At 36.7% G+C, this 18,036-nt stretch overlaps 3 protein-coding genes and 1 long non-coding RNA gene across 6 annotated transcripts in view; 2 read left to right on the forward strand and 2 right to left on the reverse strand.

Annotated features, from left to right (window-relative positions):
- The window catches only part of LOC129349152 (uncharacterized), a 14,059-nt gene extending 8,445 nt beyond the window's left edge, over positions 1 to 5,614 (reverse strand). The window contains exons 1-2 of one of the 3 annotated variants that reach the window (XR_008602039.1): positions 5,440 to 5,614; positions 3,270 to 3,418 (exon numbers count right to left, since the gene is read on the reverse strand). This is a non-coding gene — a long non-coding RNA (uncharacterized LOC129349152). Of the gene's footprint in view, positions 1 to 3,269; positions 3,419 to 5,354 lie in introns of all 3 variants that reach the window. The other 2 variants (XR_008602038.1, XR_008602037.1) reach the window with 2 other exon arrangements.
- A 16-nt stretch (positions 5,615 to 5,630) lies between these two features.
- ufd1l (ubiquitin recognition factor in ER associated degradation 1) lies at positions 5,631 to 9,943 on the forward strand. Its single transcript, XM_023283455.3, has 12 exons — positions 5,631 to 5,789; positions 6,002 to 6,134; positions 7,134 to 7,166; positions 7,259 to 7,380; positions 7,705 to 7,835; positions 7,928 to 8,000; positions 8,104 to 8,172; positions 8,260 to 8,328; positions 8,401 to 8,451; positions 8,549 to 8,637; positions 9,046 to 9,130; positions 9,331 to 9,943. Exons 1-12 carry the CDS (start codon positions 5,787 to 5,789, stop codon positions 9,403 to 9,405), a joined length of 933 nt encoding a protein of 310 aa, XP_023139223.1. The 5' UTR covers positions 5,631 to 5,786; the 3' UTR covers positions 9,406 to 9,943.
- A 413-nt stretch (positions 9,944 to 10,356) lies between these two features.
- Positions 10,357 to 14,399, forward strand: c6h22orf39 (chromosome 6 C22orf39 homolog). Its single transcript, XM_023283442.3, has 3 exons — positions 10,357 to 10,448; positions 12,967 to 13,134; positions 13,243 to 14,399. The coding sequence occupies exons 1-3, from the start codon at positions 10,419 to 10,421 to the stop codon at positions 13,372 to 13,374; spliced, it is 330 nt and encodes a 109-aa protein (XP_023139210.1). The 5' UTR covers positions 10,357 to 10,418; the 3' UTR covers positions 13,375 to 14,399.
- mrpl40 (mitochondrial ribosomal protein L40) lies at positions 14,178 to 17,836 on the reverse strand. The gene is made up of 5 exons (XM_023283441.3): positions 17,662 to 17,836; positions 17,387 to 17,470; positions 15,620 to 15,775; positions 14,751 to 14,832; positions 14,178 to 14,641 (listed from the first exon to the last, which is right to left on the reverse strand). Exons 1-5 carry the CDS (start codon positions 17,721 to 17,723, stop codon positions 14,414 to 14,416), a joined length of 612 nt encoding a protein of 203 aa, XP_023139209.1. The 5' UTR covers positions 17,724 to 17,836; the 3' UTR covers positions 14,178 to 14,413.
- Between the last annotated feature and the right edge of the window lie 200 nt (positions 17,837 to 18,036).

The following is an 18,036-nucleotide window of genomic DNA, read 5'->3' on the forward strand; positions in this document are numbered from 1 at the left end:
AGTATACTATGGCGTTTTTTTGCGCCAAAATTCATGATGATTTTTTTTTCAAAGAAAACCTTACCATAGTGTTTTTCACGGCCTATTTTACATTATTTCATCATATGGCACGTTTTCACAACATGTTGAAAAATCGCATTTTTTTTTCGACAGTATACTATGCCGTTTTTTTTTGCGCCAAAATTCATGATGATTTTTTTTTCAAAGAAAACCTTTCTGGAGTGTTTTTCACGGCCTCCTTTACATTATTTCATCATATGGCACGTTTTTACAACATGTTGCAAAATTGCATTTTTTTTTCGACATAGTATACTATGGCGTTTTTTTTGTGCCAAAATTCATGATGATTTTTTTTTCAAAGAAAACCTTTCTGGAGTGTTTTTCACGGCCTCCTTTACATTATTTCATCATATGGCACGTTTTTACAACATGTTGCAAAATTGCATTTTTTTTTCGACATAGTATACTATGGCGTTTTTTTGCGCCAAAATTCATGATGATTTTTTTTTCAAAGAAAACCTTACCATAGTGTTTTTCACGGCCTATTTTACATTATTTCATCATATGGCACGTTTTCACAACATGTTGAAAAATCGCATTTTTTTTTCGACAGTATACTATGGCGTTGTTTTACGCCAAAATTCATGATGATTTTTTTTTCAAAGAAAACCTTTCTGGAGTGTTTTTCACAGCCTCCTTTACATTAGTTCATCATATGGCATGTTTTTACAACATGTTGAAAAATCGCAAATTTTTTTCGACATAGTATACTATGGCGTTTTTTTGCGCCAAAATTCATGATGATTTTTTTTTTCAAAGAAAACCTTACCATAGTGTTTTTCACGGCGTATTTTACATTATTTCATCATATTGCACGTTTTCACAACATGTTGAAAAATCGCATTTTTTTTCGACATAGTATACTATGGCGTTTTTTTGCGCCAAAATTCATGATTTTTTTTTCAAAGAAAACCTTTCTGGAGTGTTTTTCACAGCCTCCTTTACATTCGTTCATCATATGGCTCGTTTTTACAACATGTTGGAAAATCGCAAATTTTTTTCGACATAGTATACTATGGCGTTTTTTTTGCGCCAAAATTCATGATGATTTTTTTTTCAAAGAAAACCTTTCTGGAGTGTTTTTCACGGCCTCCTTTACATTATTTCATCATATGGCACGTTTTTACAACATGTTGCAAAATTGCATTTTTTTTTCGACATAGTTTACTATGGCGTTTTTTTGCGCCAAAATTCATGATGATTTTTTTTTCAAAGAAAACCTTACCATAGTGTTTTTCACGGCCTATTTTACATTATTTCATCATATGGCACGTTTTCACAACATGTTGAAAAATCGCATTTTTTTTTCGACAGTATACTATGCCGTTTTTTTTTGCGCCAAAATTCATGATGATTTTTTTTTCAAAGAAAACCTTTCTGGAGTGTTTTTCACGGCCTCCTTTACATTATTTCATCATATGGCACGTTTTTACAACATGTTGCAAAATTGCATTTTTTTTTCGACATAGTATACTATGGCGTTTTTTTTGTGCCAAAATTCATGATGATTTTTTTTTCAAAGAAAACCTTTCTGGAGTGTTTTTCACGGCCTCCTTTACATTATTTCATCATATGGCACGTTTTTACAACATGTTGCAAAATTGCATTTTTTTTTCGACATAGTATACTATGGCGTTTTTTTGCGCCAAAATTCATGATGATTTTTTTTTCAAAGAAAACCTTACCATAGTGTTTTTCACGGCCTATTTTACATTATTTCATCATATGGCACGTTTTCACAACATGTTGAAAAATCGCATTTTTTTTTCGACAGTATACTATGGCGTTGTTTTACGCCAAAATTCATGATGATTTTTTTTTCAAAGAAAACCTTTCTGGAGTGTTTTTCACAGCCTCCTTTACATTAGTTCATCATATGGCACGTTTTTACAACATGTTGAAAAATCGCAAATTTTTTTCGACATAGTATACTATGGCGTTTTTTTGCGCCAAAATTCATGATGATTTTTTTTTTTCAAAGAAAACCTTACCATAGTGTTTTTCACGGCGTATTTTACATTATTTCATCATATTGCACGTTTTCACAACATGTTGAAAAATCGCATTTTTTTTCGACATAGTATACTATGGCGTTTTTTTTGCGCCAAAATTCATGATGATTTTTTTTTCAAAGAAAACCTTACCATAGTGTTTTTCATGGCCTCCTTTACATTATTTCATCATATGGCATGTTTTCACAACATGTTAAAAATGACATTTTTCGACATAGTATACTATGGCGTTTTTTTTGCGCCAAAATTCATGATGATTTTTTTTTTTTAAAGAAAACCTTTCTGGAGTGTTTTTCACAGCCTCTGTTTTTTGAGCGACATGCTAAACTTCAACGTTTTTAGAGCAACATGTCATACTATGATGTTTTTAGAGCGACATGCTATACTATGACGTTTTGTGGACCAAAGGCTATACTATGACGTTTTTTGGGGGGACATGCTATACTATGACATTTGTAGAGCGACATGCTATACTATGATGTTTTTTATCGACATACTACACTATGACGTTTTTAGAGTGACATGCTATAATATGACATTTTTAGAACGACATACTATACTATGACGTTTTTTGGGGGGACACGCTATACTATGATGTTTTTGAGCGACATGGTATACTGTGACGTTTGTTGAGCGACATGCTATACTATGACGTTTTCTAGACAAAATGCCATCCTATGACGTTTTTTGGGCGATACACTATACTATAGGCTTTTTTAACTGACATATTACTATGATTTTTTTTCACAACATATAAGAATTTGAACAGTTTTAAAAATTACTACACTTTTACTTGAGCAATGAAATATTATTCTATGGCATTTTTTAGACGACATATTATACTCTGATGTTTTCTTGAATAACATACTATTTTGACAATATACTGCACCATGACATTTTTTGAACCACATATCATACATGACAATTTTAGGCAACATCCTATCATTTAGTGCTTTTTGAACCACATAATAATCTATGGGGTTTTTTGTGCCAACATTCTATACTATGAACTACAGGTCATACTATGTTATTCTTGAAAAGTATACTATACTTTGACATTTTCTGAACTACATCCTATACTATGGCGTTATACACAGAGTGCTTTGGTTACATGTTGATTTATAATCTAGATTTTTTTCTGTTTTGTTTTTTGACGGGATTACCACAGACCTGACTGTGAACACCGTTGACACCCACCTGAGGGAGAAGCTGCCTAAGATCTCAAGGCTGCTTGGTCGTGGTCTTTCTGGTCCTGCTCCAGAACGTCTTCATCAACTACGTCTTCTATTGAAGAGACCCTCAGATGCAGCAATCTGAGACCTTAAGGAGGAACTGCTACTTTCACTCTGTAACGAGACGGCAGTTATTTTAAAGACCCAGCTCCTGGCGGCTTTGAGTGAAAATTTAACAGCCATCAAAACGGAACTATAGACAGTTAAATCTGAGCTGTCGGTCAGTATGTCAAACATCAAGTCCGACCCGAGCGTCATAAAGCGTCATAAATGGAAACTTCCTCTCCACATCACTGACGACATCGTCACAGTCCAAAGCAGAGCACCTGTGTGCTGAACTTTTAAATGTGGCCTATAAAGGTGAAGAATGTGAGCAGCAGCAGCCTGTGAGCAGCGGAACAGATGTGATCAAAAAGAAGTCATTTTCTTTTTTTCTTTTCTTTCTGGTTGACTTGATGCTGTCAGATGCAGATGTTGGAGCTGATTCAGATTTTTCAGGATAAAAAGCTGCTTTTCCTTCATAGAATTTTAAGGAAATTATTCTCAGGTTTTCTCTGCTATTTATATTTTTATTATCTGTGATTATTTCATTATTGTAAAATAAAGTTTGAGGCATAAAGACTCATTTAGTTATTTTATTCCTGAAATCTTTGACGTAGCAGAACTAAACTTCCATTTTCCTTTTTGTACTTATGATACTAGAACTAAATGTATCTTCAACACAGAACATCTGAATTTGCATCACTAATTCACATTAAAGCTAATATTCACTGGATGCTAACTCTCTTCTCTCATCAACACATACAAATAAACTCCACCAACTCCTAGGGTTCACCGCTCACATTATATCTGACTCTGAAGTTGAACATAAAGTTCATTAAAACCAGCACCGATCAGTAAATTATCATTTATTACCAACCAGCTGTTGGAGTCCTTCAGTGTCTGTTGGTCCAATCAGCCGAAGGACTGAATTACTGAGCTGAAAACTGATTAAAACAAGACAACGGACAGTAAAACTGTCTGTGGAAAATGTGCTGCTGCTCCACCAATAAATACCAACAAACTAAAACAAACTTGGTGGAAGTGTTGCTTTTAGTAATTTTTTTAATAAATAGCAAATATGAGGCTTTTATTTTTCTGGAAGTCAAAGGAAAACGTTGCTTATCCATAGCATATCCAAGCTAACTTTACTTAACTTTAGCTGCACTTTCACCATGTTCTGATAGATCTTTTTTTTTTTATATTAAAATAGCTGCACTTCCTTTGTATATTTGGTCGTTTCTTATGTTGCTGATGTTTCATTACAATTATATTTTAATAATATCACTTTAAATACAGATAATTGAAAAGAAAAAAATGGCTCTGAAATACTCAATGAACTGATATGCCATCTAGTGCTAAACTGAATAAGAATTCTTATTAATATAAAATGTAACTGACTGAGCTGTATTAATTAAATCGAGATATTTCAAATTGAAAGAAACACAACATTGACTGAAAGATTTCAGTCAATTAAACCTTAAATTCATTTACCTAAGAAAACTATCCTTTAATGTCTTACCTTAAAATGACCTACAGTTTTAAAAAAAATATAGGTGCAAAGTAAAAGTTTCACACTAAAGATGAATCACCGATGAACATTTAATTGCATTAACTAAATTATTATGAGGAAACAGATATCCATTTCTAATATTTGTATCAAATATGTTTATGTTTATCAAATATACTGGACATCAATAAAAATGTCTGCATAGTGAAATATATGAAGTCCATCTGCATTTATACATCATATTGATGTTTAAATAACGGGAACTGCAGCCCACGTTCAGTCAAGTTAGCGGAATTACGAATAAACAACGTTTCCAGAAATCTCTTACAAAATAAAAGCCGTGATTTGTTTTACGGAAAAATTACGTGATTTCAAAAATGTCATTTTGAAAACGTAAACCAAACTGTAATAAGCGTTAGCTAGCTGCTCCACTTGCTCTGAATATTTTTGTTCTCATTTTTGTCAAGCCCAAACGAAAAATCCATATTCTGGCTACATTACCGACAACAGCGTCCCTGGAGTGACCGGAAAGGTTAGTCGACCTAGCGGAAGTGCTAATGAGGTCTGCTCTGGCATGGATTATTACCGTCACACATGTAGCTTTGAAAATAAATCTTCTACGAGACACAGAGCTGTCGCCCCGTTTCAGTGTCAGGTTTAGTGTTTCTCTGTCTGACTTCCTCGAATAAAATCCTCCTGTTCACTGGGAGCTATCGCGTGGTCTCTATATGCAGAGTAGTATTAGAAGTGAGGGACTGCTGTGATTGGCTAACGGTCGTCCTGTCGTCATTTCCTTCTGTCGACTTGTATGCTTCCGGAAGAAGCGGAAGACAACAGTGGCATTTCACCACATATGTGTTTTTTTCCAAAAAGAAAACCGAAATAGATATTTTCATTCCAGTCGTTTGACAGCCGAACATCTAAACTTTCAACATGGTGAGTACTATTCTGCTTTTGTTCACCACTGACGGCAAAATTCTATCAAAATAAACCGTTGTTGTAGCAGTTTAGCTAGCGAGCGGCTAACAACAACACGCAGAGCAGAAAGGTGCGTTGTCATGTTGGTGTTGTCCTGCCGTGGCGTTACCACTTAGCGCAAAACCATCGCAGTTTCGTTTGTATGTTACAATGGTATGTTTGTGCCTCAGTTTTCCTTCCAAGTTTTCGACCACGCGATGGCCCGAGGCTTTCAGAACCGCTTCTCTACTCAGTACCGCTGCTACTCGGTGTCTATGCTGGCTGGTCCAAACGACCGCTCCGATGTGGAGAAAGGAGGCAAAAGTGAGTTGTATTCAAACAAATATTCTAGTCTAGTCCATATCTAGTTTCATATAATCAGCAAATTCAAGGTTTCTGAACTAGATGCATTTTCGGATTTGCGAGTAAGCCATCTGAAATCAGAAAATATGTTTAGATACAGGTTGAAATCTGATGTTTTCGTGACTTTTCCTCACTGAAATAGTTTCTTCTCAAAATCAGGATTCACCGTTTGAACTGACAATGTAGGAGTTACTCACTCCACAGTTCCCTTTGGCATTCTACAAGTTTTCTGTCCTTCAGTTTCTCGTCCACATCAAGCATATAGCCTATGTTTTAATGCAGGGATTCCTAAAGTCAAACATGCAACATGCGTAGAGTAACTGAAAAGGCTACTGAAACATTTGTTTCGTGTACAGTAACCCTAGAAAAACAATTCACCTAGCAAAGCAGGAACTTGTTTGGGTACCTTTATATCATACTTACATCAATTAAATTTTCTCAAGCGTTTAGTTAATGAACTGATTAATCAATGAACAGAAAATTGATTAGCAAATATTTTGAATATTAGATTTTCATTTTTGTCAGACCTTGATGCAAAAGTGGCAATAATCAATGGCTCCAGCTTATCAATTATGATGATTTGATGCTTTTCTTTGTTGCATATGGTGATGCCTTTTTATATTATCAGTCCCAGCAGTGAAAGATAGATATTTGCTGAACAGTCATCAATACAGTAGGCATTGTAAGACTTTTGTTGTCTTTGCATGTCACAATATTTGCGATATTCACAATATTATTTTGTAATATCACAGACCAAATATGATCTATTGCGTATACACTTAGCCAGACATTATCAGTCATTCTCAATGTTATATTTGAATTCTAATCTTAAACACAATCTTCCACACTTGTACTTTTTGTTTTTCAGATTGATTACTGGAAACCCTTTGACTAACTATAAAGATAATAATGAATACATATACTGTTTATGCCTGAAATCATTATTTATGTTCTTTTCAGTAATAATGCCACCTTCAGCTCTCGACCAGCTCAGTAAGTTTAAGTCAAATCAAGTATATTTTGGCCTTAGATGCTCCGTTTGGACCATCTGTGATTCTCATCTTTATTCTCTTTGTCCTGTACAGGCAGGCTTAACATCACCTATCCAATGCTGTTTAAGCTGACCAACAAGAACTCCGACAGAATGACACACTGTGGTGTTCTGGAGTTTGTGGCAGATGAGGGAATCTGTTATCTTCCACACTGGGTAAGAAACAGTCATGAATTTGATGTTTGTATCACAGAGACTCAGATGTCTGCTATTTTGATGTTTTCTTATGTGGAAATAAACAATAATACTTTATTCAGACAGAAGTAAAAGCAATAGTATAAAAATCTATGTAAGTAAAAAATGTAGTTAATAAAAGCACTGAATAACAGTGTATGATGGGTGTGATCTTAGAACAGACATGAAATCTAACTACATATTTTTATTGTCTGAAATGACCTCTGCATATTTAATGCTTTTAAAGCCACTCTTTGAATATCAGTCAAGGCCACTCTGATATTTGGTTCCTTTTCTTTGTTGCAGATGATGCAGAATCTTCTGCTGGAGGAAGGTGGTCTGGTTCAAGTGGAGAGTGTTAACCTTATGGTTGCTACTTACTCAAAGTTTCAGCCTCAGAGTCCAGACTTCCTAGACATCACAAACCCCAAGGCCGTGTACGCAATATTAGCCAGGACAATGAATTTGACCTTTTTTCATATTTTGTGTTTAGTTGAAGTGATTTAACTAAGTTGTCATTTTATTACAGGCTGGAAAATGCATTGAGAAACTTTGCATGCTTGACAACTGGTGATGTTATAGCTATCAACTACAATGAAAAGGTTAGTCAGTTTGTTCAAATTAGTATTGGACTGATATGTGAAGATATTTAAGTTTTATTTCTTTTTTCTGTGTACCACTGGTAATGCAATCTGTGTGTTTCAGATATATGAGCTACGTGTAATGGAGACCAAGCCAGACAAAGCAGTGTCCATCATTGAGTGCGATATGAATGTAAGGCTCTCGATATTTACACTAACAATAGGGAGCTATTCTGTTGCATTGTCTACTGCAACTATGTGTTGTGATTCTGTTTTTCAGGTGGATTTTGATGCTCCTTTGGGTTACAAAGAGCCTGAACGACGACCTCCACACCAGGAAGAACCAACAGTAAGGAACAAACCCTTAGTGTACCTGTAAATTTTATGCTCTGGACAATGTGATAAACTTTTTTCTTGACAGGAGGAAGAAGGAGATCCCAGCAGTTACGCTGACATGGACATGGGATTCAGAGTGAGTACAAAATACTGTAGAGACAAAAAAAAAAAATTGGACTACTGATAACTGTGGTAATAGGATCTAATATAACTTCTTACTTTTTTATGTTTAGGCTTTCACTGGCTCTGGCAATCGATTGGATGGTAAAACAAAAGGGATTGAACCCAGCCCTGCTCCTCTCGCCCCGAGTGACATTAAAAGGTAAAAAATGTTCCGTATTTTTACATATGTAGACATTAGGGAGTGTTACAGTCAAATATTAAAACACACAACAACTCAACAACAGTATAAGATTCCTCCGTAGACTGTTTATCAAACAGCACAGAGTAGAGAGGTGAGGAATGACATGTAACAAATATTCGTCACCTTAAGCTGTAAGCCACCAGGTAAATAACAGCACTTATATTTTGGCTACCTTAGACAGCATTTTTCAGCTAGAACTAGATCTTCCACAGTTTGGTTCAAGGTGGGATGGTGAACTGAATGGAGACACACAATGTGAACCAGTGAGGCACAACAGACTGTCAGATGATGCATAGTGACTGAAAGTTTTGAGCAAAAGTTTGAGTATAAATTACTAATCTTAATGTCTACTCTTACATCACACAGAGGCATTCCCAACTACGACTTCAAAGTTGGCAGAATCACCTTCATCAGAAACTCCAGACCTCAGCCGAGGAAAATTGTAGATGATGTAAGTAAAGTAGATTATTTTTATTCAAAGTCTAATTCCCTTATGCATCTCCTTCCCAACAGACTGTGAACTTAATGGTTTAATGGTGTGATTGATATAATTATATTTAGTTCTCTACATGAGATTCCTTTATTTAGGGGTCATGCTATAGTTTTGCAATTACAGCCATGCCTAAATCTCCATCTTTTAAATCCTCTCAGGATGATGCCATGAACAGATTCATCGCCTTCTCTGGACAAGGACAGTCGCTACGCAAGAAAGGCAGAAAGCCTTGAAGAATCACAAATAAAGAAGTTGGTTTATGTGCACAAATCTCCCATATCTTTGGTCACCTTCAGCAGCAAAGTCTCTGTTGCTTTTAAATGGGAGTTTTGCTGTGACTTTGGATTATAGTAGAACTCTGACAGTAATGTTTTTGCTTAAAAAGACTGAGCTGCATAAAATACTGTCAGTTCTAATTTGGTGTTCACAAGTTCAGGGTGACAGATTTGAGCCGGACAGTTTAGATTATATCACCAACACAAAGCATAACTTGTGAATTATTGCCGTAAATGTATCAGATTTGATTTACTTTTGACTTAGAACGACCTCCCCTCTTCCGTAATTGTCACATTTTTACAATTCAGTTTAAATATGCTGTTATCCAGAACCCCATGTAAAATGGGAGCAATAATGCCTTTTAATGATCAAGAAAATAATTTTATGCTTGAGTTTTTTCCTGAGATATAAAAATAAGAAATAATTTTCAAGTTTTTTTCTCCCCTTTTTCCTGGTTTATTTATAAACAAATAAAGGATTGTGTTTTGAAATGAATTGCAGAGAATATTTTTTGTGATCTTGTTGCCTGTACATGAATGACCAGAATGAGGGTGGAGTATGATAAAGTTGCTGCACGTGACTTAGCCACATTCATGCACGAATACGCCAATGATTAGTGGTTGGTTTTTCAATACTGTTATAATTTGACAAAATGTGACAGCATAAATGCATAAAACGACAAATGATGAAAGTTCATTACCAGCGGATGATGGAAACTACCAATGTGTAGAAACTTTCTATATTTGTTCAAAACAGATACTCAGAATAAATCATAAATAAACTGTGCTACAGCCGTGAGCAGATCTTCAATCGCGCACACATTTTTTAATTTAATGTTTTCTGTCCAAAAGTGCTTTGCAGCCGGAATAATCTTCAAAAATAAGTGCTTTAGAACTGTGTGGTAGCGCTTTTGTTGTGAAAGGAAAGCGGCCCGGAAGTACCGTTGCTGTTGAAGCTATCGCTGTTTGCAATGGAGCGGTCAAGAGAAGCTGCGTGGAGGGTAAATGAATGCTAAATTGTCTTTTAAATTACATTTGTGCCATCATTTCCTGGGGTTCTTTTGTTTTTTTTTTTTACTTGAAATAGTGCTGATAAAGAATGAAAAATGCCAAATCTTAACGGAGTAGCTAGCAAGGTGATTAGCTGGCGCTGCTAAGTAACCTTAGCTAGCTATTAGCAATGTCAAAGAAGAGCTGAGGGGGTGTCAGCTGCTTATTTTATTCACGATTTGCTTTGAAATTCAGCTTTGCATGTCAGCTGTGACAACTACACGTATATGATTGTAACGCCAGATGAGCTCCTGAGCAAACGGAGGTTCACCTGAACATTAGCGACCGCAGGGGGGCGCTATTAGCCAACTATTGATGCTTCAAACACTCGTCTACTGTTACTCTCCAGACCGGTGTGTGGAAATCCAGAGCTGCTCAAGTTACCTGACAACCATGGTGCGGCTCCAGTAGTTAATTTTCTAAATGCTGCACTTTAATTGATGTGTTTTTTACACGAGAAAATATTGTGTGAACCTGAAAACTGCTTATATGAGTACAGTTTAAGCACAGCTATTTTTGAAAATGCTGCACATTTTGAATATTTATGGTTTTTACATTTGTAAACTTTACTGTTTTATTAGTAGGTTATAGCCAGTTACAGCAGACTCTTTAAAGGGAAAACACAACCAGAGTTTGTCTAGTAAACCAGTTGGATAGAGAGGCAGTTAAATGTTTTATATTTCTTGTTTTCCTTGTACCATACTGGACCTTGACCTGAAAACTGAGATAGGTATGCAACCATAATAAAAATTTAAATAGTATTATTAGAAAAAGCCGTCTTGTTAAAATGGTAATAAATCATAGAAATTGTTAATACATATGTTTGTGTGGATTCTCAGTCGTCCAGGTCACCATAATCCCAACAGTTTATGTAGAAAGCAACTGGACTTCTAGTTTCAGTTCTTGAAGATATTTTCCTTTCATCCAAGAGGCTTCTTCAGTTCTAAGTGTCTCATGGGCAGGCCCTGACATGTATGTATATTGTCACCCACAGACGATATGGCAGTTTTTGAAACTTCTTTTGTGAAATCATTTTTGTAAACCAGCACGTGAGTGGACCCTTGTTTACTGTTAAGTCACTGTATTTTTTGCTTTTCCATGTCTAGAGCTATACTAGCACCCTTTTGCAGTGAACAAATTTGTTTTAAAATTCAGGATTTATTTTATTCCTCTTGGAGCTGCCAAGCCTTTATAGCATTACATATAATTTATGGACCTACAACAAACTAAGACAGGAAGCTATGTTATAATTTGTTACTATGTAAAGCCATTTCATTTTTAAGGCAAGCAGACAAGACATTGAATTTCACAGTATTCATTTTTATACAAAAGCAGTAACAGGATGAGCATGATTACCTTCAGTATTAATTAAAGAGAAATATCTTAATAAAGCACAAGTGTAAGCCAAGCATCAATATTCTGGAGAATCAGTTTCGCTGGTTGCTTTTGCTGCATATCACAGGTGTATAGATGGAGGCAGCCAATCTAGCAGACAAGTCACAGTGCAGAAGAGTTCACATGGCCATAAATCTTAGCAGTTTCATCCTGATCTTTAAAAAGAACTCAGTTTGGGTGCATTTTGCTGAGGCTCAAGGGCATGTTGAAGAGTCAAAGACATGCCTAAACACAGAAACCTGAATAGTTTCAGTCACGTCGACGCAGATAAAAGGCACATAATCAGAATTCAAGTATCAATGTAAATGTACTTGCCAAGTTTTGGGTTCACACATGGGTGCTACTGCGATGTGGCACATGTCTGTAGCCAGTAGTATTTTTGAATAAATCCATATTAATGGACTATTAAACATGTGATTTGGGGTGACAGTACATATCTGGGACCCCCCCTTTAGTCAGTTGGAGCTGAAGAAGCCTCTCAGATGAAAGCGAAGTCCAGTTCCCTTCTAGTAAAGCTCTTAGGATTAACTAATACATGGCAATGTGAATAATTAACGACATATATACCTAATATACCTAATGCTGTGAAATGAATCACACCATTTTAAACATCAGCTCACTGGTATAAAACTGTTACATTCTAATTCATTTCACAATAACAGGGTTTCTTGGATGCCATTTTTTTTTTATATAACTCCCAGGAGTTTTTGTTTCAAAGTCCTTTCACCATGTCATTTTGCCCCTATGATAGTTTTATTTTAAAATATCACTCCAAGACAGACAGTCATGACAGCAAGTAAATGAAAGTGAGTGCTAACCCCTGTAAGACAGTCTAGAGTGAGGTTAGAATTTCAGCCTCATTGAAGGAATAACAGCCACCCCTGCAAGTTTAGTTCTCCCCAGGTTGATTCTTAATGTGCTCTCATATTGCTGTCATTCTGAAGCCTGTGGAGCGTGTTAGACTTAACCAGAGCAGTAAAAGTGATGTAGTCGTTCACCAGGACACAACAGAATGGGTTGAAGTATAATTGGCTCAAGTTGGATTGGTGATTATTCCTGCTTTTGTCCATCCAGCCACCACGGGTATGTGAAGACTATTGGAGTGAGTTCAGACACTGCAAAAGTATAAGGAATCGTTTCCATCACTACTACGCTCACGGCACCAGCCCATCCTGCCAGCAGTGGAAGCAGGACTACGATGCCTGCAGAGAGTGGGAGAAACACAGGAGCACAGAGGCCAAGGTGCAGCTGCAGGAAATCACTTTGTTTAAAAACCTAAATTATGATCTTTGTGGCACCTTTCAGGCTGTCTGAATATCCTAAATAGTACATATTGTGTCTGTTTTGCAGGAGGCATTGCAGAGAAGTGAGAGGAGCCGAGTGGCAGAGCAAAGAAACTTCACCCCAGTGTGGGAATTGAGGAGAGAGCCTCCTAGAGACTGGCATATGCCTCTGAACCAGGGAGGGCCTCAGGATTCGTGAACTATCACTGTTACGATGCTGTCACTGCTCCATACTGCATTTCACTTCATGGACAACCTTTAGAGACGTGTAGGACAAACTGGTGATCACTTGCTGCCTTCACAGGTTGTATCATGCGAGCTGTTGTATGTAAACTGATATGTGCAGTAGGTTTGTTGGCAGCACCTAGTGGTCAGTGATGTGGATGACAGCATCTATTCAGCTGGTGATTACAATGTGATCTCTGCACAGACAGTGCTTCTTGTCATAAATAATTAATTCTCCAAAGCTTATGTAAACTGAAGCACAGAGACTGACTGCACTCAAGAGACTCACCGACTCAAAATGAGTTTTCTATTCATGTCCTTGTGCAGCGCACTGGTGCAGGAGTCAGCACTGCCATTTGCAGCAAAAAGGTTCTAGATTGGTTGTCCTTTTAGAAACTCCAGCCCTCATGACACAAAGGAAAAAGCGGATATGGCTAATGGATGAATATCATTGTTTGACATTGTATGTAATCCATTCATGTAGTTTAGAACCCGCTGTGCTTTATTTTGATATGGGTTAGAATTTGAAATTGAAGCTGCATTAGAATGAACACTTTGGCCTCAAACAGTGGAATTGTGACAAAGTTTGTCAACATTTCTCTGTAACTCAGCTGTATGCAGTAAGTAATGCCTCTGATGAATTATCTTATTGATGCATTATTGTGACAGAATTGAGCTGTATCGTTTCAACTCATACCCATGTAGCACTTTTCTGCCTTGTGTAATTATTGACTTTCCCATAACACAGAATGTTAAAAAAAATCTGAACAAAGTAAATCAATTTTAAAAAAGCACATTTTTATTTTCAGTTTTCAATGTTTTATACAGAAGTGTGTATTCAATGCATTTTACATGGCTGTAAGTCTTCTTCAACTGATGCAGGGAAAAAAGTTTCCGTATCATCTACATCTGCAGGCTGTTACAAGACTGCATCTTGGCTTCGTGAATTATGTACAGACGAGGACACACAATAACAATACATAGAGGCTGCACCCACAACCGTGTCCCGTCCATCACTGTGTGTACACTTTAGTCACGTCATTGTATTTCCCATCAGGAGCGTCGTACTTGGGGATTGGTGGTGTATAGACAGGACCTTCATGAACGAAGGGAAAGAGAAGTGTGTCTGGCTTCAGTGCTGCCTGGTACAGCTCCTCTGACTCTAACTTCAGCTCCTCCAGTGCCTCCCTCTGTGCTTCCAGGACAAGTTCAAGAGCCTGCACTTCTGCCTTGTGCTGCTTCTGCAAGAACAAATATAGTCCACTAAGTGATCATAAAGGAGAGCAGAGGTCAGAAGTAACATTTTCTATAAAAGCTTTAGTGATGGAGGTGTGATGGCTAAGTGGTAACCTGTTTGTATCGAGACCACTCCTTCAGCAGCAGGGCTCGACCCTCACTTTCTTCAAATGACAGCTTTGGAGAAGAGCGTTCCCTTTGTAAAAGTAATAAATATGAATTTATAGCGCTTCAAAGCCAGACAGGGAAGAGCAAATGTACAGTGAGTCAAAGACAAATGCTATATAAAAGCATCTCCATGAAATATATTGAAATGAGCATTTTTAATGTTGAATAATGATTAGCCAATCTCCCGATGCCATTGTAATGTGTGGGAGCCTCAGTTCAAAAAGACTGTTTTCAATCCAGTGTTTTGAACAAACAGTGAGGATCTCACTGAACTCAGGCTGTCAAAGCATCATGCTAAATCCATCCTTAATCCATTCAATGTTACCGACAATAAAACCTGACAAAAGAACAAGTCACGTGAAGCAATTTTAATTATTGTTCGAAAGTTTCCAAGACATTGTTGGATTAAAATCTTTTTAATGAGTATAAAACGGATCCAGTGGGCAGAGACATGAAATACTTTAACTACATCGATTTGATCCAGGAGCTTCTACTGCTGCCCATTTTATGAAGCTGCGCATTTCCAATTACCGTCATCTAACATATAGCCAGTAGCTTCAGTCTGGTGTCATCAATGTTTTTCTTGTCAAAAAATTGTGTTAATTAGTGCATCTTTCATAGTTGTATACAAATGTATTTGTTTTGATGAGCTCTATCTGCCAGGCTTTAGACACTTTGGCTTTGGTATTTTCAGGGCATTTGTTGACTACAACAAGAAAAGTCTTAAATGTACATCACCACACTCAGCACTGCAGATAGGGTAATGTTCAATACAAATCTAACCTGATGACATGCAACAGCAAAGTGAGCAGTACCTTGTTTCATCCAAGCATTTGTTCGGAGTCATGAAGTCCTCTATCGGGATAAGTTCAGGTGGAACCCTCTCCAACTTTTTCAGCTTTTTTTTCAGTCGTTCTCTCGCCATCTGCTCTCTTCTTGGGTCCACTTTCTTCCTCTTTTTCGGCTCCGCTCTTGTACAAGACAAATCACAGCTCTATGTGAGCATATTTAATCACAAGATATTTTGTAATAGCAGGGAAATAAATCAGTATAATATGCACTCAGGGGCCATTAATTAGATATACTTTCACAGAATATTGTAATTCAATGTAACACATCATCTTGTTAACTCCTCTGTGATAGTGTAGAAAAACTGAATATAGCTGGCATCCTTAAATGCAGACTTTATTGAGTTATACAGTTGTAGTGTATATCAAAATATTGTAACGTTATACCTAATAAAGTGGCTGCTAGGAGTATAATAATACTGTTACATGAGGCTAGATATAGTCTTGGATTTGGGGAGATGAACAAATGCCATCATATCTGCATTATCTTAGGTTTGAACTTGACAGTTCAAAATCCGACCCACGGAGGATTCACTTGTTAGTGAAATACAAATTTTGATGATCAGTTCTTTGTCTGTTTGTCAGCAATATCACTGTCAGTGTTTGATTTCAGATTCTTCAAACAAAAAAGTAAAAGGATTCAAGTGGGATTTTGAAAATGTAATGAATTATTAATTGATAAAAATGTAATGATCATTGATTAACAACAATAGAGTGAGGACAAAATGAGCACAAATAATAAAGGTGTTAAAAGTAGATTTTAGCACAGGACCTCTATGCAAGACAGTGTCACTAAGTTAGCAGTTAAATGAAGGGTCTGTCTTAACTAATGCTGTAGTTTAATAGTGCATATCCTCCCAACAAATTTGCAGCTAACAGCCAACTGACATGAAGCATAGAGCTGCAATTATTTACTGAGTAGTTGTCAACTTTAATTGGCAACAATTCTCATCTTCAGCTAAAAGGTTTCATTGTTTATCAAACTGATTCCAGTTTCTTAAATTTGACTAATTTCCTTTTTCCTTTGGCTTGTGGACAGAACAAGACATTTGGGAACTTTATCTTTGGCTCTGGGAAATACTCAGGGTTTCTGCAGAAATCAGCCAGTCAAATTTAATGCTTTTTAATGCCATTTTAATGCTATACTGTAAATATTTTAATGCCATGACCGTGAACTCAGCAAATTACACAGGTTTGGCTTTTTTTGTAAAAGATGATTTTTATATGAAAACTGTCCCCTCATTTCACTATTTCTGAATCTGGGAACCACCCACGGGCTGCAGTCATTCTCTGAATTCCACGTTTTCTTGCCATTTTTGCTGGAATTTGCTTTTCCCCATTTCCCAGCTCTCCTCTACCTGGTCCAGTCTGCCAGCCACTTTAAAAACATGCAGTTTTTGCCAATTGTACCCAACCAGCCGGAACAATTATCACAACGCTTCGACATGTTTACGCAGATGCACATATCAGTCTATAATTACATATTATTATATCATTATCAATTTTTTTGGAAAACTGCAGAAAGAATTTTTAATGCCACTGAGAATCAAATGTAATGACTTTTAATGCCATTTAAGGTCTTAATTTTCACAAAATCTATTTAATGACTATTAATGCTTTTTAATACCCTGCAGAAACCCTGAATACTGCCCAACATTTTTCTCTACTTTATGGCATTCAATAGACCAAACCCTTTATCGATTAATCGAGAAAACAACCCAGTCTGGATCGTACCTCAGTGGGGCAGATGTCTTCAGTGTCATCACTGGTGCAAACCAAGGACTCTGTACAGCATGGTGATGTTCTCCCAACACGAAGCTGCACAACAACACACCGCAAACCGAATACAGAGCAAAATAAGCCATCTGCGAGAGCTCTATGTGGACGCGAATGTTTTATGATCTGCATAACGAATTTAGAAGCATTTCTCCACTAATAACCTTACCTAAGTTAGCTTTAGGAAGCTAACGCCTTATTAGCTAACAGACAGATGTACTACAAACACTCACCTTGACGAAGCGGTCTGTCGGGATAAAACTTTGCACAGACTGCGCGAAAGAGCCAAAGTCATGTTTTCAAGTTGTTGTTTCACTTTAAAGTCATCCTCTGGTCCTTAGCAACAGAAACGTTCACATGTCTCTCCGTTTGTCCCTTGCTTGACTGACAGAACAGACACGTCGCAAAGAGATGACGTCTGAAACAAGCGCGCTCATGATTTAGTGTTCGCACTTTCGAGTATTTCCATAATGCAGAAAATTAAATAAAAGTACTGTAACCGAAGTGATTTCGTTATTATTTTCTTTAATTAAAAAGTTGACGTACATTCATAATATCTTGCACATTGATTGATGCGTCAATTTGAATTTAAGGTCAACATTTTTGTC

The sequence above is a fragment of the Amphiprion ocellaris genome, chromosome 6, assembly GCF_022539595.1.
Source record: "Amphiprion ocellaris isolate individual 3 ecotype Okinawa chromosome 6, ASM2253959v1, whole genome shotgun sequence".
NCBI lineage: Eukaryota > Metazoa > Chordata > Actinopteri > Pomacentridae > Amphiprion > Amphiprion ocellaris.